Source organism: Chenopodium album, chromosome 10 (assembly GCF_948465745.1).
Source record: "Chenopodium album chromosome 10, dcCheAlbu1.1, whole genome shotgun sequence".
In the NCBI taxonomy this organism is placed as follows: Eukaryota; Viridiplantae; Streptophyta; class Magnoliopsida; order Caryophyllales; family Amaranthaceae; genus Chenopodium; species Chenopodium album.
Genome location: NC_137843.1, coordinates 62,148,687 through 62,172,790, shown reverse-complemented (window position 1 = coordinate 62,172,790; position 24,104 = coordinate 62,148,687). Strand labels below are relative to the sequence as shown.

General features: G+C 33.6%; 1 protein-coding gene across 1 annotated transcript; it reads right to left on the bottom strand.

Moving 5' to 3' along the window:
- Positions 1 to 10,736: 10,736 nt before the first annotated feature.
- On the bottom strand, positions 10,737 to 18,786 carry LOC145564534 (dihydrolipoyl dehydrogenase 2, chloroplastic-like). The gene is made up of 15 exons (XM_081624819.1): positions 18,413 to 18,786; positions 16,960 to 17,106; positions 15,958 to 16,092; positions 15,652 to 15,757; positions 14,690 to 14,814; positions 14,366 to 14,491; positions 14,202 to 14,282; positions 13,861 to 13,923; positions 13,699 to 13,776; positions 13,535 to 13,613; positions 13,307 to 13,407; positions 12,261 to 12,374; positions 11,693 to 11,806; positions 11,477 to 11,548; positions 10,737 to 11,209 (listed from the first exon to the last, which is right to left on the bottom strand). The coding sequence occupies exons 1-15, from the start codon at positions 18,716 to 18,718 to the stop codon at positions 11,162 to 11,164; spliced, it is 1,695 nt and encodes a 564-aa protein (XP_081480945.1). The 5' UTR covers positions 18,719 to 18,786; the 3' UTR covers positions 10,737 to 11,161.
- Between the last annotated feature and the right edge of the window lie 5,318 nt (positions 18,787 to 24,104).

Below are 24,104 nucleotides of genomic sequence, written 5' to 3'. Positions count from 1 at the left end.
CACCATACAAACCTTATCCCCTCCTTAAACTTTACCCAAATTATCTCCTCTTCTTCTTCCTCCATTTACACCGGTCATACACCATGTTCCCCGTCGACAACCGACAACCACCACACCCCTTTACTTTCGAAGAAGATTTAAGGAAATTAAAACTATATTTAGTTTTAATTATGGCCCTAGTAGTTTTATTAATGGCAATGATGATTTTCATCATTTTACATAAGTAGCGCTCGGTTTTTCGACAAAGAGAATTCATGCATGTAATCTCCGTAGTACTTCAAGTTTTTTTTGTCTTCTAGGTAGATTATAAGTGCATTTTGTTATAATAAATATTTCTTTTGTCTTATCATTAATGTATGTCATTAATATTATTATTATTATTATTATTATTATTATTATTATTATTATTATTGTTGTTGTCGTTGTCGGTGATGTAGTGATAGTAGTAGTATTTATTGTTATTGTTATTATTATCATTGTTATTGTTATTATTGTTGTTGTCATTGTTTAACTAACGTAATTATCATGTTTAATTTTAGCTTAACTTTATGTAAATCATAATAATAACCCAAGGGGGAGAAGCAAATATGTTTTAAATGGATTATTATTATGATTACAATTTGATTACTTTAATTATCACTTGCTTAATTGGCTTAATAATAATTACCTATTTGATTGTAGTTAAAATGGGAGACTTGATGAAAAGACAATTTGACGTATTAGACTTGTCTGGACATAATTATCTTGAATGGACAGTTGATGCCCAAATGAATTTGAAGGCTCAGGGATTGGAACATACAATCAAAGAAATTACCATCCCAGGAAACGAAAAAGATGCCCCTGCTCAAGTTAAAGTTCCAACTGATCAAGAGAAAGCAAAAGCTATAGTTCTCTTAAGGCATCATTTACATAACAGTTTGAAAACTGAGTATTTAATGGTGGAAAATCCCAGAGAACTATGGGATAGCCTGAAAGGAAGATATGACCACCATAAAAGGGTACTCCTTCCTTCAGCACAATTTGAGTGGACAAACCTGAGATTTCAGGACTTTAAATCTATCAGTGATTATAATTCATCACTATATAAAATCGTATCAATATTGAGATATTGTGATCAACCAGTCACTGAAGTGCAAATGATAGAGAAAACACTCTCTACATTCCATGCTAACAACATTGTATTGCAACAGCAATACCGTGAAAGAGGCTTTGCAAAATATTCTGAGCTTATTTCTACATTATTGGTTGCTGAAAAGAATAATGATCTTCTGTTGAAGAATCACAACCTAAGACCAACTGGGTCTCAAGCATTCAATGAAACAAATGCTGTAGAAAGCTCAAATCCACCCGAGACAAATGTTGCTCATAGAGGTGGACGTGGAAAATATAATAACCGTGGCAGAGGTCGTGGAAATTTCCGCGGACGTGGCCGTGGACGTGGTTATGGCCGTGGTAGAGGCCAATTTCCCCCTAGAAACAACACTCAAAGGGGGCATCAACAAGGAAACAAAAATCAAGCCACCACAAAAGGAAAAGACACATGTTATAGATGTGGCATGACTGGACATTGGGGACGTACTTGTCGTACGGCCAAACATCTGGTAGAACTATACCAGGCTTCCATTAAAGGGAAAGAAAAACATGCCGAAACAAATTATGTTAATGAAGAAAATGTCCCTGGAATTAGCCTTGATGTGTCTGATTTCCACATAGACAATGGTGAAGCTAGTGGTGAATTTATCTTTGGAGAGAATAATCATGTTTAGATAATTCATCAATTACTATGATATGTATTATGTTTTCATTATGTACTTTTCTTGTATGTTTTTTTTTTCATGTTCAAGCTATGTACTCTTAATTATTCATTATTAATAAAGTACGTCCAGTTTAATTATCTTAAACTAATCTTATACTTATTATTTTATGAAGATATGGATCTGCCCGAAGTTGGTTCCAAATTTCAATGCCTTTTGGACAGTGGAACAACACACACTATTCTGAAGGATAGAAAATATTTTTTAAAGTTAAAATTATTTCAAGCAAATGTTAATACCATTTCTGGGTCAGCCAAGCTAATAGAAGGTTCTGGAAAAGCTTGCATAATACTCCCAAATGGAACAAAATTAATCATTATTGACGCTTTATATTCGAGTAAATCTCGAAGAAATCTTATAAGTTTTAAAGATGTGCGTCAAAATGGTTTTCATTTAGAAACAATGATAGTGGATCAAAAAGAATATTTATGCCTCACGGCAGAAAAACATGGCAAGAAACATGTGTATGAGAAATTGCCAGCATATTCTTCAGGGTTATATCATATAGATATACGACCAGTTGAAATAAATTTGATATCTAACCAGAAGTTAGATAATAAGAATCTGCTAAATTTATGGCATGATCGTTTGGGTCATCCTGGTACAGGAATGATGCACAAGATTATAGCAAATTCAGTAGGACATTCAATTAGGAATGTTAAAATCCCTCGATCAGATGAATTAACATGCTCTGCATGTTCACTTGGCAAATTAATAATAAGACCATCTATGAACAAAATTGCTACTGAATCTCCAACATTTTTAGAGAGGATTCAAGGAGACATTTGTGGACCAATTAATCCTGCATGTGGACCATTCCGATATTTTATGGTATTAATTGATGCCTCAACTCGATGGTCACATGTAAGTCTCTTATCCAGTAGAAATGTTGCTTTTGCAAAACTCCTTGCTCAAATTATTAAACTAAGAGCACAATTTCCAGACCATACAATAAAAAGAATAAGGCTTGACAATGCAGGGGAATTTACATCCCAAACATTTAATGATTATTGTATGTCGATTGGAATTGTTGTAGAACATCCTGTAGCTCATGTTCATACACAAAATGGACTTGCTGAGTCATTAATTAAGAGACTACAATTGATTGCAAGGCCATTATTGATGAGATCAAAATTGCCTTCATCTGCTTGGGGTCATGCCATAATACATGCGGCAACTCTAATTAGGTTGAGACCAACTGCTTATCATAAGTTCTCACCACTACAATTAGTTTTTGGTCGAGAACCTAATATCTCACATCTAAAAATTTTTGGTTGTGCGGTGTATGTTCCTATTGCTCCACCCCAACGAACAAAGATGGGTCCACAAAGAAGGCTGGGAATTTATGTTGGGTTTGAATCACCCTCCATAATTAAATATCTTGAACCAATGACCGGTGATTTATTTACGGCCAGATTTGCCGACTGTCATTTCAATGAGACAGTATTCCCAGCCTTAGGGGGAGAGAAAGTGGACCCACGAAAGAAAGAAATAGAAATCATTTGGAATGCAACACAATTGTCAATGTTTGATCCACGAACAAATATGTGTGAACAAGAAGTTCAGAAAATTGTTCATTTACAAAGCATTGCAAATCAGCTGCCTGATGCATTTATAGATGCAAAGAAAGTGACAAAATCACATATACCAGCTGAAAATGCCCCTGCACGAATTGAAATTCCTTCTGGTGATAAGATCATTGAAAATGAATCTCTAGCACGCCGAAAGCGTGGAAGACCACTTGGTTCAAAAGACTCTAAACCAAGAAAATTAAAAAGACCTGATGAGATCGACAATATTCCCCTTACAGAAGGTCAAGAAAGACAAAGTACAGATAAGAATAGAGAAAAAGATGATAATCCGAAAGGGGATGAACAAGATGACCATAACATCGATAACAATGAAACTTCAATAAATTTTGTTTCTACCAGGAATTATTGGAATAGAAATGATGTTATCGTAAATGAAATATTTGCATATTCCATTGCAATTGAAATGGCATCTGACGAAAATGATAGTGAACCAAGAACAGTGGAAGAATGTCGTTGCAGGCATGATTGGCCAAAATGGAAAGAGGCAATGCAGACAGAGTTAAAGTCACTCGAAAAACGAGAAGTGTTTGGAAAAATAACCCTTACACCAGAAGGTGTAAAGCCAGTTGGATACAAGTGGGTATTTGTGAGAAAACGAAATGAGAAAAATGAAATTGTAAGATACAAGGCAAGACTTGTAGCCCAAGGTTTTTCTCAAATTCCTGGGATTGATTATGAGGAGACATATTCTCCCGTAGTTGATGCAACTACGTTAAGATTTTTGGTAAGCTTGACAGTCTCAGAAGGACTAAAGATGCGATTAATGGATGTAGTAACCGCATATTTATATGGGTCACTCGATACAGATATTTATATGAAAGTCCCAGATGGACTAAAATTACCAGAAAACCACAAGCCTAGACATTTACTTTCCATAAAATTAAAAAGGTCACTTTATGGATTGAAACAGTCTGGGAGGATGTGGTATAATCGTCTTAGTGAATACCTTATGAAAGAAGGGTTCAAGAATAATCAAATCAGTCCTTGTGTTTTCATTAAGAGATCACAATCAGGGTTTGCAATTGTTGCAGTTTATGTTGATGACTTGAATATCATTGGAACCCCAAATGAACTTGAAAGAACTGCAAAATACTTGATGAAAGAATTTGAGATGAAAGACCTTGGACAAACTAAATTTTGCCTTGGATTGCAAATTGAGCACTTAAATAATGGTATTTTCGTCCATCAGTCTAACTACACCGAAAGAGTGTTAAAACGTTTTTTCATGGACAAAGCGACCCCAACAAACACCCCGATGATTGTTCGGTCTTTGACTATGAAATATGATCCATTTAGACCTCGAGAGGAAAACGAGGATGTCCTTGGTCCTGAAGTACCATATCTAAGTGCAATTGGGGCTCTAATGTATCTAGCTAACAATACTAGACCAGACATAGCTTTTTCTGTGAATTTGTTAGCCAGGTTTAGCAACGCACCAACGAAGAGACACTGGAAAGGAGTAAGACACTTACTACGATATCTACGAGGAACAAAAGATCTTGGTTTGTTTTATCAATCAAGGCAAGATGCCACCCTCATCGGATATGCAGATGCTGGATATCTATCAGACCCACAAAACGCCAAGTCACAAACTGGATATCTGTTCACCTATGGTGGAACTGCAATTTCTTGGAAATCAACAAAGCAAACCTTAACTGCGACATCATCAAATCATGCTGAGTTGATTGCCCTTTATGAAGCAGGACGTGAGTGTGTATGGCTAAGGTCAATGATCGGCAATATCCAAGAAGAATGTGGGATGAAAGAAGTAACTGAAAGTCCAACCATCATTTATGAAGATAATACTGCATGTATCGCACAAGTAACTGAAGGATATATTAAAGGTGATAGGACTAAACATATATCCCCAAAACTGTTCTTTACACACGATTTGCAGAAGGAAGGGAAGATAAATGTCCAACAGATCCAATCATCTGATAATCTTGCAGACTTGTTTACAAAGTCCCTACCTTCGAAGAGTGTTGAGCGGTTGGTCCACAAGATTGGGATGCGTCGTCTTCATAAACTATGTTAAAATCAGGGGGAGCATTATATGCACTGCACTCTTTTTCCCTTCGATCAGGTTTTTATCCCAATGGGTTTTTCCTGACAAGGTTTTTAATGAGGCAGTACACTAAAGCATATAGTAATGTATTGTTGTACTCTTTTCCCTTAGCTATGGCTTTTATCCTAAAGGGTTTTACCTAGCAAGGTTTTAACGAGGCAACATATACCCTATTCTGTATGGACATTCAAGGGGGAGTGTTAAGAGTTAATTAAATTAGTCAAGGTGTGAATGTCCACACTCCAATTCTTCATTGCATTTAATGTAGTAGCCAACCCTAATTGCCACCCTCTAAGGTTATAGCCCACAATGTAATAGTGGTTCTTACTACTATAAATAGCCATGTAATTTCACTTGTATGATGCACAAAAATATTACCAAGAGTAATACATAAAAGTAGTAATACTTCTCTTATTACCTTCTTCTCTTAATCCTCTAATTTCTATATATTTCATAACAAGTGAAAGTGGTTAGGTTTGAGATTTTATTTTTTATTTTTATTTTTATTTTTATTTTAATTTTTCGAATTCCTTATTATTATGGTCTTTATTTTTTTATTTGGTGCTGTGATTTTTGTATGTACTACATACGTAGTAAACTAGTAATACATATGACCTCGTTGTTCACGTTCTCTAGCTACCTAGTAGTGTTAATTATTAACTCACATAGTCACATTTCCTCAATTGCACAAAAGCTTGGGAAATTTGGAGCCTACTTAGGGATCCAACCACTATACCACAAATTTCTTTCTATGGTTATTAAATACTTGTATTGATGAAAACAAATCTATTTTATGAAATGACTTATGAGAGTTCGGCTGATGTTAGTCCTAACTAAGGTTAGTCATGTGTAAGATAATAATTTAATGGCAACGGATAAGTGATAACTGGTATCTAAAAAGAAGATAGATATGATAGGAAAATGTATACATTATTTTTACTGTATGGAGTGTCTAATATTGCAAGTAAAAAAAAATGGTCTATTATAGAAAGTGTTGCATTTAAGAAATGGAGATGGAAAAAAATTATGGTTGTTTCTAGGTAAGATTGTGGGTGTGTCGATTTCATAGCCTTAAACTTTGCATCAACCTATGTATTAAACGGTGTTACCCTATGTGGCATCAAGTAGCTTAGGTAGCAATTTGGTTTTGTTTGTTAGCTTTCATCCAAGGCTGCAATAATGAGAAAATCCATTCTTCTAATTTAGATCTTTTGGAATGAACACAATGATGCTAGCTATCTTATAATGAAACCAATTAAACATTTACAAAAACAAACACAAGGTGCAACTTGCGTTTAATATACAACAAATACAAAACTCACGTTGATTCCTTTTAACAAGTCTCCATCTTCAAGATCCAACCACTTATCTCATCCTCAATTCAATTTCACCACTCGTTGCATGAGAGGCCCCCTTATCACCATCTTCAAACTTTACTCCAAGGTTCTGTTCGTGGCAACTTGGCAATAGGATGTGTCATCCTCTAAGACAACAACAACATTATGTACATACTTTTTTAAAAAAATTGTTTGCAACGCAATATCATTTATTGTTGAAGTAGTACCTTTTCACAATGCAAAATTCATAGGCAGCTTGTGGTAGAATGATCGCATAATCACACATTCACACATATTTTCTTCCTTATTCAACACTTCGATAGTTGTGATGTTCAACACATTACATCTATATCTTAATTTCAGTTCAGTTCAGTTCAGCTCCAATCAGTTCAGTTCAGCTCTTAATTTCCCTCTCTCATAAAATATTTATTTCAGCTCAATTCGATTCAGTTCAATTCAATTCAGCTCAGTTCAGCTCAGTTCAGTAAATGTGAACAAGCCCTTACATGAAACCGTGTTCGATATCTCATTGTAGAAAGGTGAAAGGGGGTTAGGATTTAGGAACTTTGGATTATGTATAGGCCTTACAATGTGATTAGACGGCCCAAGAGAAGGAAAAAAATGAAAAGAGCCCAAAATCAAAATAATCCATTCTCAATTAGAAAAAGCAGCCATCAAAATTAGGGTTTCAAATAAAAAGAACCCCTTCACTTCCACATTTCCAATCTCTCCGCAAACCCTAGCTGCTGCGACACAAACCTCTCTGTTTCCAGGTTTCTCTCTCCTCTTTCCTCCCTCTTTCATCTTCTTCTTCCTCGATTTTCCATCAATTTCCTGCTTGTAATTCGATTTTAATGGCGTAATTTTGCTTTGTGAATCAGGTGTTCGCAGAACTCAAAAATGGCCAAGTCGAAGAATCACACTGCTCACAACCAGTCTTACAAGGCTCACAAGAATGGAATCAAGAAGCCTCGCCGTCATCGTCACCAATCCACCAAAGGGGTACGCTATTTCTCTGTTAATTCATCCTAATTATTCAATTATTTGAATTTTATGCAATTTTTTCGATTAATTTTGCTGATTTTTTTCAATTTTATTTTCTGGGTAATGTTGAAGATGGACCCAAAGTTCTTGAGGAACCAGAGGTACGCAAGGAAGCACAACAAGAAGAGCGATGAGGTTGCTACTGAGGAAGAATAGATGTTTCGTTCATTATATTAGGGAAGTTCTTTTTTTTTTGCTGTTAATGGATATTGCTTAGGGTTTTTTGTACCCAGATTTAAATCTATCTAAAGTTTTGTTCTTGCGATGAAAGAAGAATTGCCTACTTTGGTTTTGTTAATTTTAATGGAGGATTCAGACTATAATGTATTTGCAATTTAGTACGATTAGTTATTAAGAATTACTCTTATTGAGTATTTTTCCACTTTATTTCATAGTTGTTGATTTTGTTGAATATAGCATGATGGTACTGTTATATCGTTGTTGATTAATTTGTTTGTAGATTATAATGTAAGGCAATTGGGGAGTAATGTATTAATATCGGGTTGATTGAGTTTGGGTTAGTCGTAAGAATTTGGTAATGTGGGGGCGGAGTGCTAGAGTAGCATTATATCGTAGTTGATTGATTTGTTTGTAGATTATAATGCAAGGCAGTTGGGTAGTAATGTATGTATATCGGGTTTGATCGAGTTTGGATTAATCGTAGGAATTTGGTAATGTGGGGCAGAGTGTGCCAGAGTAGCATTAGCTGAAGTATTGGTTGATTATAGGAAATTCAGTTATGTGTTCAGTCTAGTTTGATTAGTTATGTTATTAGCTGAAGTATTGTTGATTATAGGAAATTTGGTGGTTTTGGGGCACTTGGGGAAAATTTATGTATTGCGGTTGAGTCTGAATTAGTGATGGGGAACTATGTATTGCTGTTGAGTCTGAATCAGTGATGAAACAGAGAGCTTTGTGTTGGCATAAATGTGTTCTCTTCGGGAATGTGGATTTTAGAATGCGCCAATCCGGTGATTAGGGATGCCTAGTCCTTGTTGATTGCTAGTTCTGTTCCAAGACTAGGGGCGAATAGAGAGTGGTGAGACTGGTGACTTTAAGAGTTTAAGTGATTCCCGGAGTATTCTAGTATGTTTTTTCTAAGTTTAATGCTGTTGCCTAGCATTGTGGCATTGATTGAGATTTTAGAGTAATTTTGGAAATTGTTTGTTCAATCTGATTAACAGCCGTAATCACTGGAATTGTTGTGCAAAATTTCGGAGTGTAGAGGGTCGGTCTGCAATGGAACAATTTTTGCCCTGAATAACCTAGTTTTTCGATGTGGTGACTACCAGTGTTTACGTCACACTTTTGAGTGACTTGATTACTGTGCAAGTTATGCATGCGGGTGATTGTAAACGGTGACTTGAATGTTCTTAAGTTCTGCAGTGACTGTTAGCTGCAATGGTGGTATTAGTCATCTAAGTTATAATTTATTCAAGGTTGGCTAACCTAAAAGCTGTTAAGCTCCTTGTGGAGTACGGTAGATGCTTCTGATCCTGCTTATTTGAATACAGTTTTATAAGTATATTCCTGCTCAATTAACCCTTAATATCTTTCATCTCTGAGCAATTATCAGCAAAGCAAAATTTAATGGTTAATGAGAATGTGGAAGCCTTAACAAAGTTTATTTGTTTTTGCATCTTCTCGTTCGGGGGATGGGGGAGTTAGATGTGAGCAAGATGATTTGTGAGGGTCCGAGGTCGAGTGAATCATATGTTATTGGTAGTCTAACATACCCTTTCATGCCAATTTTTATTTTTACGTCGGTATTATAGATATCATAACCCTCGCAAGATATAATTGGTTGTGTGAATTTTTTTGGTTTAAGTCAGCGCTTTGTAGGGATAGAGAGAAAACGTGTTTGTGAGGGCAATTTACAAGTATGAAGGATTCAGGAGAGAAATGAGGAAAGAAGAAATTTGGAGCTTGGTATCAATTATCAGTCGGAAGGCGATTAAGAAAAAATGCCATTCTATTTTCAAATTAAATACTCGTAGTTCAATTTAGAAAATCTTTAATATATATCCAATTTTCCATTACCATTTCAAACAAGGGATAGAAAAAAAAAAGAATCATTCACTTTCGTATCCTTGTCTCATGTTTTACCTCTATCCTCTTCTCATTCTAATAAATAACCAAATAGCAGTATGTTTAACTATTTAAGGTTGAGATGAAATGATGGTCGGACATCTTTCTATTACCTCAGTTACATATTATGTGCAACGATTAGACATTTTTCCTCTCTACTTTATGTCAAATTGTTGCAAATAATATGTAACGGAGGTAGTATGTTAAATGGGTTGATGAAGTAGATCAGATTTAGGGCAGTTGAATATTGATTGGTTATTTGCTTATCATTATGATGTGATTCACAAATACCCTTATTTAGCCTTGAAAATCTGTCAACTTGAACACTCATTTTCTCATCTTAAACTTGTCACTAAATTAACTGTCAAAATCAAAACAAAATATGTTTACTTAATAATGAATATCTTTAAATATCGCTTTGTTGGTGTTGAATGTGAGAGGTGATGCCTTAACTTTTTAGTAATGAAAATAGAGATATATATTTTTGTTATTTTTTCCAAATAAAAAGTGTGTTCAAACTGATAAGTACATTATACACATTAATACAAAATTCAAATTATGTTGTATAATAATGGTTATTTTTATATGCAGTGTAAAAATACGATCAAAAATTTGTAAAACGGTTTACATCTAATCTTATAATTCATATAATTTAGATAAAACTGGTAAAAAAAAAAAAAAAAAAAAGGATTGGGATTGGATCCTTTAGACGTGATCTATGGACAGGACAGCCATCAAGTCAACAGAAGATAAAGGGTACAGAGAAGAGAATGCATATGAAATAAATCTAAGGATGTATGGAAAGCTTAACCTATGAAAGCTTTTGCTATAAATATGAATTAATAAAGAAACTTGGTTTTTAGTGATAATCAGTTAATCACGTAATCACCCCTTATACAACTACAATGCTATATCTAATCGCGTGGGTAATCTGAAAATTTAACAAACTAAAAAAATCATTCCAATTACGCAGCTATATTTCCAGTGTTCTTGCAAGAAATTGAGCAGCAAATTAAAACACCCAATACAGCCAAACGCTGAAACTTGTAATCATAGCAGATGCAAAATCATGCAATAGTACGTTGAAGGGCTGTTTTCACTGCCAGACTACTGGGGCGAAAAGCATTGTCACTCTTCGTTGGGTGTCTTTTGCTTTCTCTGAACAATCCTCATACAAGCTATAGCCTTTAAAACTTTCTGTAGCATAATGCTTAGCCAGGTTCAGACTGCAATGGGCACTTTAGCTGGACTAGAAACTTGAGCATTAACCTGTTCCATAGAATGGATGAAAATCTAATTAACTACGGATGTCCTGTCAAAAAATTAAAAAAAAAAATTACCTACAGCTGGTATGGTAATTAACTGCAGATAAAATACTCACATTTTTTACCAGTAATTTACTATGTTTAAAATAAAATTCCATAAAGATATACTCTTTGTATGAAGCAAACAAGTCCTAAATAGTTCTGATTTCAAAACGCATTTCAGAGAGAGTGCATTGGTTGGCAATCACTAAACATAGAGACTAGAGCTTACCTTAGCTGCTTTATATAGCTCATCTAATACTTCAGATAGTGTTGGGTGTGCATGAACAGCAAGCTTTAAGTCCTGCATAAAAAAAGAAATTCAATTGATGTCACAACTATTTTAAAAGACCAGAACATGCAATATCAAATGTGCTTAACCAAACGAATCATGCAACCAAATTGCACAAGAATGGCCCACCCAGATTTGCTGAGAACAGAAAGTTACCTGAATAGAGGTGCCCATTGCAATTGCATTTGATGCTTCATGGATGAGGTCTGCTGCATGCAGTCCAAATATATGAACTCCAAGGATCTCCCCATTGTCAGGTCTGTATATCAACTGCAACATGTCACAAAAGTACAAGAGAATTGTTAGATTTAATATCAGCTCTGCATTGATAGAGAGTTGTTTCAAGTACGACTTTATACCAATAAAAAAAGAGTAAAAAAAAACTTTCATTTCTTCTTTGGGAAATTAATAAAAATATTGTTAGATTTAATATCAGTGCTGCTGCAAACTGACTCATCAAGGCTACAAATAATTTGATTTTTGTTGATATTGTTTTTTTTAATTAAAATGGATTTTTATCCACTTAAGTAGTTCTTTAGGCAAGTTCAGTACCTACCAAATAGCTTCCTCCCAAAGCGGACACTGGACAGGACTATGTGAGAGTCATTAATTAGGCAATTTCTGAGACCAAAATAATCAAACTGTATATGCAGGACATGTTCAACGAATGACAAAATAGGTCCACAGAAAAGTTCTCAAGTATACAAAGATTAAGGATTGAAACCTTAGCAAGTCCTTCTGCTTCATTTTCTGCCAGTGCCTTTGAGTTGGCCTTGAAACTTGTCTTTGCCACACTCACTTCAAATCCCTCCTTTTCAGCTTTCTCCCTGGCTTGGGGCTGCAGAATCATACATAATTTTTTAAAAATCAATGGAGAACTTAAAACAGTCAGCTTATGTAAACCCAAATCTACAAGGAGTGGCGTTTCAATGAATATTTTATTAAAACAGTCAGCTTATGTAAACCCAAATCTACAAGAAATGCCTCCGCCTCCACCAAATACAATCACAAAACAATAACCTGCAGTTCAAATCATGCAATTTTGGTTCCAAAACCATATCATAGCTTCAGGCTGCCACTAGAAAGCAGATAGAATTTAGCTTAGACTAATATGGCCTGACTTGGATATTGGTTGACAAAACCAATTCAACCTTCAATCTATGATATAAAGTTATATACTCCCTTAGTTCCAGAATAGTCAAAACACGTGTCGATGTGCATAGTTTCAAGAGAGTTATTGTGAATTTTGTGATTACTTTTCTATACCTATTTTCAAGGAAAAGTGGATGTGATTGGAGACAAAGGGGTAGGCATTTTGTTATTATAATGGAAAAGAAGATGTAAAGGGAGACAATGGGTCCAAAAAAAGGTAAGAAATACAAGATAATAGGAAAGGCCATACCAAAAATACAAGTGTAGTGGGAACAGATAGAAATGGAAAGTGTTCAAACTATCTGGGACAAAGGGAACAATTACAAAAAAAAGCTGCAGCCTGGAAATCAATTAAGCCATCTGAAGCTTGAAACTAATTTCCTCAATTAACTCATACATCAATTGACAACTTTATCTCTCCTTTCACAGGTTTATTTAAAACGTAGAAGTGTCATACTATCATCTCTGATAGCACCACTTTAACTATGGTACAAGCTACATTCTAGCTTCTCACGAATTATAATTTATGGAATAATTGACCATCATTGTAAAAGCATTCAAGTTCAATGAAACTACATGTTATAGCCTAAACACATTTCACGAACAATAAAAATTTACCTCAGTTAATCCAACCATGCTAATCTCTGGATGAGTAAAGCATGCAGCCGGAATACTTAAATGATTGAGAATATGATCTCTTCCAGTGACTTGTTCAACAACTGTAATGAGAAAGCACAGAGTTAATCCAAGTGCGGAAAATGGAATTGAATTTTGAGTGGCAGAAATAAGAATGTAATAGAATATCAATGTATGCATAGTATAATGGTCGGTGTACAATAACTCTACCTGAGATTCCTTGAGCACTAGCTGCATGAGCCAACATCATTTTTCCATTTGCATCACCAATGCAGTACAAGTTAGGCACCTGAAACCAAAACACATGTTTGGATATTTAGCTCTTGCAAGTTGCAACCAGAGAAAGACCACAAGGAAAGCACTGTCAGACATACTAGCTTGCCATTTGCATCTATAACTTGCATGCGCTCATCAACAGGAACATAACCACGCTGAGTTGTTGCTACATTGATCTGCAAGAACATTCAATTCAGTAACCAAACGCAGCAGGAGATGTTCATACTGTTAATAATGAAAGAATGGCTTGGATAACATACACTTTCTAAACCAAGATTCTGGGTGTAAGGTGCTCTTCCGGTTGCAATCAGTGCTGCATCAACCTATCAGAGAACATAATTTGCCAGATCTCAACAACCTAGGGTCAAGTAACTAGAATACTGAGCTTGTGTAGACTTTGCTACCCCATTTAAGTAGACAGCGAATTAGAATAATACCAAAACATTTATAATTGTAGGAGCTATTCAATTCAGCCTACAAGACCAAACAGAAATGGCATTCACTTAAGACAATAGAAATGCCATAAACTTATATAACCTTATACTTTGGCTGGACTTTCCCCTCCCTCCTCCCCCTTTTGTTCAACTTTAACAATCTTTACCTCCAAAGTTTCCTTGGGTTCCTTGGTCTTGGCATCAGTAAGCTCTATGGTGACTGGTTTGCCATCCTTTGCTGGAGTGATCTGTATAATATCATATTTCATAAATTGTTTTCTTATTGTTCCAGACTAACCACAAATGCTGCCAAAATTAACATGTAAATTACCTTTGTTGCAAAAACACCGGTGTGATAATCAATTTTTCTGGGATTTATCAATATTCTTTGGGCTAATTTTGAAACCTCTGGGTCAAATCCAGGCATTAACTGATCTAGAGCTTCGATGAATGTGACCTGTGTAACACATAGGTTGAGATAACTTAATACCAAGAACAGACATATCCTACCAAAAATCAGGTGCAAATGACCAGATATATCAACAGATTCAACACAAGTGGAAGAATCCCCAAAAAAATCATGAGGGAAAGTTGGGATGAGAAAAGCTAATAAGCATCAAAAACTATAAAGATGATGATTAGTAGTAATTGCTACCTCACTTCCAAGGGCTGTATAGACATCACTGAATTCAAGACCAATGTAGCCACTCCCCACAATTGCTATCCAGTCAGGCACAGACTCCAACTTTAGTGCATGATCACTGGTAATAACAGTCTTTCCTACAATGCCAGCACACAAATCAATTAGAATTTTGGAGTGAAGAATTATTGTTCCAAGCAGAAAGAAAAATGCACCAATCACAAGTATTATTACATCAAGTAAAACATACTTCCTCGATTCTTTTTAGTTGACATGTTTTTTACTTATGACACTACTCACAAACTCTAGTTTGACTAGCTTTAGTGATTTATAATTTTCATAAAATATAGTCATGTAGGACCTTGTTAGATTCATCTCAATGAATCTATTCAAAATACCAACTTTTTACTATAATATTTATTAATTGATATTAGATATATTGAATGTCATGGTTATGCAATAACGTGATAAAATAAGCGTGTCAATTAAATTACAAACAGAGGAAGTACAAATTTTTACATTCATCACTTGATTAGACATCATAAATAATCAGAACTTGCTATTTGCTAGGCTCTTCAAAGGTTCAAACTGAATACTGCCTGACTAATACCTTAACATCAATACAATTTAATCACCAGTAGAAGGTCCAAAACTTAGCCTGAAATCCAAACCAGATATCTCAAAAGAAATAAAGGGGTTGTAAGTACATATGGTGTAACCTTACCCTTGCAATGAACATGAGCTATTTCAGTCCGAACCTTTCTACAATGGGGAACTGCTTGAACCACTACTTCAAAGTAACTACATAAATTACATTTTTGGTATGATGTGTAATTTAGTCGCTGTAATCTGACATCAAATGATTGCCCAATAATGAAACTCACAAATCACTTGTAAATGAAAATCTAAATGTCGGGGATTCTAAGAGGGGGGTGGGGGACAATTAAGCTAAAAGGATATAGTATAATATCATTTACCATCAACTTCAATGCCTTTGGGAACAAGAGGAACTGAACCAGTGGCAATAATTATATCCTTTGCAGTTACAATGTTATCTTTACCGAATTTCACCTTTTGCGGACCCTGAAAAACACATAAAAATAATTAGCACCCATACGCAATCTAAATATGAGCAATCATATACAGCAAGTAAAGGCAAGCTAATTTCTAAATAATGTCAAGCTCATCTTTTCCTTTTCAATTCTCAAAGAACTTGCAATACTCAGAAGTAGAGGGCAAACAAATAAAGCAAATCAAAATGATATGGCAGGGTCGTGACTCACCAGAATTGTACCAAAGCCTGTCAGTATATCCACACCAAGCGCCTTAAGTGAATTAATCAGATTACCACGAATTTTAGAAGCGAGATTGCTAGCATGATCAGCCACTCCCTGTCTATCATAACTAGCAGCTCCAACCTGTTGCATGTCCCAATTAAAGAAAGAAGTAACTCAAAAAGGCTCTAGCATAGACTTCTTATCCGCGATTTCAACAAGATCTTTAGGCAAAAAATATGTCCTGCAGTAGGCAGGATAGCTACACAGCTACACCCAAATCAATTAATGGCTTTTGTATTAACAGACACAGATAAAATAGTTCTTTCTATAAAATAACTTTAAAACTAAATTCTAGGACTAAGAGACAGCAATCGACAAGACAAAGCTATCATCAGAGAGAAGTTATGGCTAGAGAAGCAAGAAGGTTTTATTTTTTTCTCCTTAAACCAAGCAGTTTCAACAAAGTATCCAGTTGTGAGAAACAAGTACCAGTTACATTTGAGCAATTGTATTCTGACAAGACAGAGTAGGCCAGGAGCACAGGAGCATATTATCAAATCTTACCAAACACCTAGCCCACAAGCTTAGAAATAATTTTAATCGGGAAAGATATAACAATTGGATAGGTTGGTATTAAGATAAGTTATAATCAGAATCCTTAACTTAAGAAAATGATAGTAAAGTAGTCATCTCTCAGTGCCAGCAAACCACTTAGACAGCAAAAAATTATTTAAGAATTAAATGTGCACTCTCCCATTCATCCAACCAAGAAGTTGGGAGTTCAAGTCCTGTATGTACATTCTATGGTTGGAAGAGGTATATAAGTATGGTTATTTTGATCCATATTTTCCTTTGCCTTGCAAGTTGTCACTATCCATACCATTCCATACACTGTTGCCCAATTGGATTGACTTGCAACAATGCAGGAGAGGGGGGGGGGGGGCATATTGCTTAGCCTACACAATGCCTTTTTCAAGGAATCGGAGAAGCAAAATATCCTAATGGTACCTGTATTCCAAAAGATTTCAAGTGTTGTTCATTTCGAAGCTCACGCATCCTCCCACTCACAGCCAGCAGTGCTTTAGAAGGGACACAACCTCTGTTCACACAAGTTCCTCCCATCACATCGCCTTCAATGATTGCTGTTTTAAGACCCTGCAAATTAGCACTTCCATTATTCAACAATCTCTTCCAATAAAGTGAGACCAAGATTTATACAAAGGTCATGTGCCATATACTAATTTGAGTTACAAACAGCTAGATGAGCCATATTTCATTTTTCAGTAAGATTCAAATTTCTACAACCACATAAGTAAGAGCATCAGTACTTTGCTGCATCAATAAGAACCATATCAAAAGATCGATGTCTTCATAGAACAGACAAAATTCTGAAAACAACGCTCTTTCATTCCATGAATTTTGAAACTTCAGCTATATCAATATCAATATGAGCATTAGAATTTCAAATATAGTTTAACACCCTCATCTTCCATCAATTACACTAGCAAAAACCACAAGGTGACATATCCAAGCTTTTGGTAGATAGTTCCTGGCAAACTGAAACAACCTGGTTCACTTGATTAAAAAGGGAAAAAGAAGCTCCCTTTATAACTTGAAGCCAATAATTAAGATAAGCTTAAAAAGCAAACGTTTGGATTGTTGTCATATTAGTAAAGGTTTTGAATATTTTCTGCATTATATTAGATAATATGCGATGCAAATGAAACATAGTACTGATTCTGGCCAAAATATTAAGTTGTAATATCTGCCAAAAGGCCAAGAACTCATGCTTTACAGGAAACCTCAATGTCTCTAAGTCTCTAACAAGGGTCCCATGGTACGAGGGTAGAATAGCTACCAAATTCTTTTTCACCTCCAATATACCTAATCACCAAGAGATATTTGCCAATTAGTCCACCCAAAGTATAAATCTTTAATGCTTTAATCCCACCTTCACACTCCTTCCAACCAAAAGTATAAATCTTTACTACCGATTTCTCTCGATTCGACTACATTTCTACCATATCAATGCAACAGTAAGTCACTTTATAATATCATTATGAAGTTAACTCAAACACCAATGAATTTCAACAAATTAAACAAATATTAGACGCGTTAAAATGTCTAACGCAACATAAATTTTTTTATTTAGGATCAAAAGGAGCATTATCATTCTTCTTACAACACAACAAAAATGACCAATTATGCTCTGTTCAACAAAATCTCAATTCCACTTTCATGATCTACCAACTCAAAAACCTTACATTATACAAACAACTCATTCAAAACACGACGAAATAATCAGCACATTCGCTACCAAATTCCAATGCAAATCACAACCACTATCAACTAAAATCAATCCCAAATCATTCAAATTCCAACAAAATTCAAATTCGAGACAAACATTTGCACAATATATCATCAAATTCCAAAAACAACACAAAAATCAAAAGAATTCAACCTTCTCAACAGCATGAAGCGCGGCACCATGTCCACCAACACCAGCACCAATAATCACGAGATCATAATCGAAACTCTTAGGAGAGCTACCATTAGTAGACAAAGCAGCGGAGATAGAATTCGGAACTCGGCGACTCGGAAGCGCAACTCGGCGAGATTTGACGGAGAAACTCAACGCTTCTCGACGAAGTCCACAAAATCGGAGATTAAGGTTAAGAGGTTTAGCTGAAAATGAAGGAAAATCGAAGGTGTGATTTGATCTGGTAGTGATTGGGGAAGATGATGGAAGAGAGAGAGATGACTGCATTGTGAAGGTTGAAGAAGAGATCGAAAATGGCGATTTTTTTCTGGAAAATTCGAGTTTGAGTTTGAGTGAGAGAGATGAAAAAGGGGGGTTTTGGAGAAGGTTTTAAGAAGGGCGGAGTTATCAAAGAGTGGCAGATAAACTACTCCTAATTTGTCTCTCTATTTTTTTTGGCTTTTTGTTTTTTGGGTCAATGGAGGGTGGATCGTGGATGATATTGACAATTTGATTAAGGGTCTGTTCATATTTACTGAATTGAGCTGAACTGAACTGAATTGAACTGATTGGAACTGAACTGAACTGAACTGAATTGAGCTGAAATGAATATTTTATGTGAGAGAGAAATTAAGAGCTGAACTGAACTGAACTGAACTGAAATTAAGTAAATGTGAACAGGCCCTAAGTCTTTATCTCGAGTAGTTAGTATCGGGGTGGTGCACAAGAGTTGTGATTGAGGCCCTGTTGTCGTGCTCTGTCATGCTATGTTGAAATCTAATCTGCTCTGCTTTATTCTGCTTTATTTTTCCCTACTTTACCGTGCTCTATTTCGCAATGTGGGGAAGTCCAACTCTGCTCTACTCTGTTTTACTGAAATCTACTTTGCTCTGCTTAGTCTAGCTTTGCTCAAGCCACAAGCTCAAAGCAATTGTTTTATTGTGATCTTTAATGTTGGAAATGACTCTTTTATTGAGTTTTTATTATAATTTTGTTTTCTGATTTTTAAAGAGAACGTAAGACGGGTAAAAAAATCAATTTGACAATAAAGTTGGTGATGGAAAGCTACAATTATTAAATGGTCATTCATGAATGGTGTCTTCAAGTGCTATTGGTTTTCATATGATTATAAATTGAGTTAGATCTAATGACTAGTAAGCATGATTTTGATGGAGGTTATTTGTTAAGTTTTATTTATGTGAAAGGACATAAGTGGTTTGCGCTTTAGTGTAGTTACAATTTTATGAGATTGGTATGAAATTGTGAAATTTTAAACTTTCACATTGTATGTAGATTTGGTTTTTTTTTTTTTTTTTTTTGTTAATATGGTGATAATTTTTTTAGTTGATATGATTATGTAAGGGTTCTGGCTATAATGAAGAGTGTACTTAAATTATTTGTAATTTTTTATTGACATTATTTAGATTAAATAAAAATTTCATAACGGTAATTAATTTAAGAAAATTGGGAGTTGGGAGCTACTTGGGTGTTTTTTAATTGGCTAAGCTTCGATAAATTACATACATTTAAGAATAACGTGAGATTGAATTGGAAGAATATTTGGGGTGAAGTCTGTTGTTATATTCGTATTCATTTGTGATAAAAATTTATGTTTAGATTTACAACTTTTCTATTCATGATTCACCTTAGTTTTCTTTGCTACTTAAAACCTTTTTACTAAAAATCGCATCCTTATTTTGCGCACTTGAAAACAAATAAAATGTCCCTTGTTGTTTTTAAAGTAAATGAGACACCTTCTATATGAATTAATAGACACAAAAATATATATAGATCATATCATTAAGATAACCCTTGTTTCACGAGGACTTTTGCCATTTATAGCATAAGTACTTTCATATATCCCTCTCATCATTTCCTTTTATTTACTTTGTTTTATCTTTTTATTATCAATTTCTACGAATAACAAAATCGCATTACCTCTTTTCCCTTGGGAACTCATGGACCTATATAACTTAAATAGCTAATTTTATTCCCCTCACAAGCTGATTTAGATTGCTTGTGAGGGGTTTTATTGAATTATTCTCTTTCATGATTTTATCATCTCACGAGTAAACAAAACTTTATTCTCGTGTTATGAAGGGGGTTTTGATTTCATGTTCATAAAAAATGGTTTCATATTCCCTATAACCCATTTATTCTAATGATTAAATATATTATTATATAATAGTAGGGTTAGTAAAGAGAAATAATACATTGAGTTATAAGTCGATGGCAGAGGAACATGATATCATCGAGCCAATGACATATAGAAGGCAAATTATCATGCGCCCGAGATCATCGATGGGATCACCAACTACTAAGAGGGTAGCGGTGGCTGGTGGAGTAACGGCAGATTGTGCAACAGTATGGTGTTGTTTCCCATACGCAGCCGCTAACTTGTTAACTCTTGTCATATACAAGGTACCAAGTAGGCTTTGCCGAAAGGCATTCAAGCGATTTCAAAGAAGAGCGTTGACTAAAAAAGGATTATTGCCCCTTTATCCAAATACCCCCTCACTTACCACCTTAAGCCACCATTGTGAAATAGATTCAAATGCGCTAGAATTCCAAAGAACCATCGAGCTTGTCCATGAAGGGGATAAGGTAACATTTGTGATTGGTTGGAGTAATACGATTGATGACGATTTGATGGAACTAGAGAAGGAGATGATTACAAAGTTCAATGGCTTTTGGAGAAGCCAATCACAACAAGAAAAATGAATTGAAATGTAATTTTCTCATATTATTCTCATATAATTGTCAATATGAATTGATATATTATGTTGTTTTGTGAGGCAATCCTGATACTTTTTTAACATATTTTGTATACTTTTTAACCAAAATTATTGTTTAGATAGAAAATGGTGTTTGCATCATGTAAATAAAAAAAAATTATGAATTATATTGTAATTCTAGGTACGAGAAAATGATTTTTCGCATCTTCCGTTTCTTGTTCATAAGAATGATTGCCTCAATAAATTATACTACTTTTTTTTTAGGTATACTACCTACATCTAATTCCTTTACTATCATAGTTTTTTCCTTTGTTGTAATTATTATAAATATTTTTAATTAATTATCAAAATCAATTTTAGGGAATTTGCAATATGCATACCTTTGTTTTTACAAAAATAAATAAAATAACAGTATATATATATAGCTTGTCCATGGTCCAACTCCCTATTTTAAATTACTTGAATTTTAAAGATTATTTCATTTAGACAAATATAGTTAGGCCCTGTTCTTTTGAGCTTCTGGGCAGAGCAGAGCAGAGCAGAGCAAAGCAGAGCAGAGCAGAGCAGATTTCAGCAGAGCAGAGCAGATTGAAGCAGAGCAGAGCAGAGCAAAGCAGAGCCGAGCAGAGCAGAGCAGATTTCATTAATATTAATATTATTATTATTACTAATATTATTATAATTACTAATATTATTATTACTATTATTATTATTACTATTATTATTATTATTATTATTTTTACTATTATTATTATTATTACTATTATTATTATTATTATTATTATTATTACTACAATTATTATTATTACTACTGCTACTACTACTACTACTACTACTACTACTACTACTACTACTACTACTATTATAATCATTAAATTTTATTATTAAATATTAATTATAATTAATAATATTTATATTATTAAATATTAATTATATTATTATTATTAATATTATTATTATCAAATATTAATTATGTTATTATTAATATTATTATTATTAAATATTAATTATATTATTATTAATATTATTATTATTATTAAATATTAATTATTATTATTATTATTAAATATTAATATTTAATAATATTATTATTATTAAATATTATATATTATTATTATTAAATATTAATTATATATTATTAATATTAAATATTAATTATATTATTATTATTATTAAATATTAATTATATATTATTATTATTAAATATTTATTATTATTATTAAATATTAATTATATATTATTATTATTAAATATTTATTATTATTATTAAATATTTATTATTATTATTAAATATTATTTATATATTATTATTATTAAATATTAATTATATATTATTATTATTAAATATTTATTATTATTATTAAATATTATTTATATATTATTATTATTAAATATTATTTATATATTATTATTATTAAATATTAATTATATATTATTATTATTATTAAATATTTATTATTATTATTAAATAGTATTTATTTATTATTATTATTAAATATTTATTATTATTATCATTAAGTATTAATTATTTATTATTATTATTATTAAATATACATTATTATTATAATAATTCAATATTAAGTATTAATTTTAAGCAGAGCAGAGCAGGGCAGAGCAGAGCAGAGCAGATTTCAGAAGAGCAGAGCAAAGCAGAGCAGATTTCAGCAGAGCAAAGCAGAGCAGAGCAGCTCTAAAGAACGGGGCCTTATTAGTAGATAGAGTAGTTTTTAAAAGCATATTACAAAAATCATTGATTATGTCATGTATATGTATAAGAATTGGTGGAATCTCTTAGTTAATTACCTACATTTTTTTTCATATATTACTAGCTCTTTTCAATTCAAAACATGAAAACAATATGGTTTAATTTGGTAACAATTATCAAGTGGTGAATATATAAAAAAAGGGGTACAAGAACCAAACTTATGAGTCGAATTATTGGTCGCTATTATAGTTGTACATTACCAAGAGACTAAGATAGTAGCTTTTACCATAAAAGGCAGTTACTATAGTCTAAGTTATACGTAGTAAGTATTAGTGGCATATTGTTGCTAAGTTAACAAGTGACAAATATTTACAAAATTATAAAAAGATAAGTAAACGCAATTACTTTTCATAATAATTTATATGTATTTCGCATTGACTAATATTCTGGTTAAATGGGGCGCTTTTACACACACACACATATATATAAATAAAGATGTATATTATTCCTATGACATTTTACCAAATGGTACTTGGTCTAGCAATAATTAAGGGTTTGTATACTTGTATATCTATGAACTTGAGGATTTAAATCTTATTTGTATTGTCGTTAGAATTGCTATTTGGATCATAACAATTTTGATTAAACGATCCAGGGTAGGGTTGTACATGATTGATTAGGAAAGGATGACCTTGTTTTTACACTTGGGTCGTATAAGATAGGATCAAACAGAATCATAAAGTATCAATCAAGGCCAGACGATCCTAATTTTTACTTATTAAATAAAAGAGCCCATATTAATAAGCCTTTTATTGAGCATAGTAAAATACTACCTATCGAAATATGTAAGAACATTTTCATTGCTCCTTTTGTCCATTTGTAAGATTTTAGGAAAAATTGACAAAAATAATCCCAACTTTTGTCCGTTCGCTCAAAATAATCCCAACTTTAGATTATTTTTAAATAATTCGAACTTTAGGGGTCATTCGCTCAAAATGGTCCCGTTATCGGTTACCTGTTCAAAAGGTAATTTTTATATATATAGTTTTCAGGTGACAAGTGTCACCACGTAATTGGTTCAAAATACTTAGAAACTTGAATTAAAAAACAAAAATAAAAACCCAGCCCACGACAACTCCACCACCACCCACGTCCGACATCATTCCTCCCACCGGCACAACCTAGGTTCCCGACCGCCACTCCTGCTCTGCCAGACCTCTTCCCCTCCCCCCTC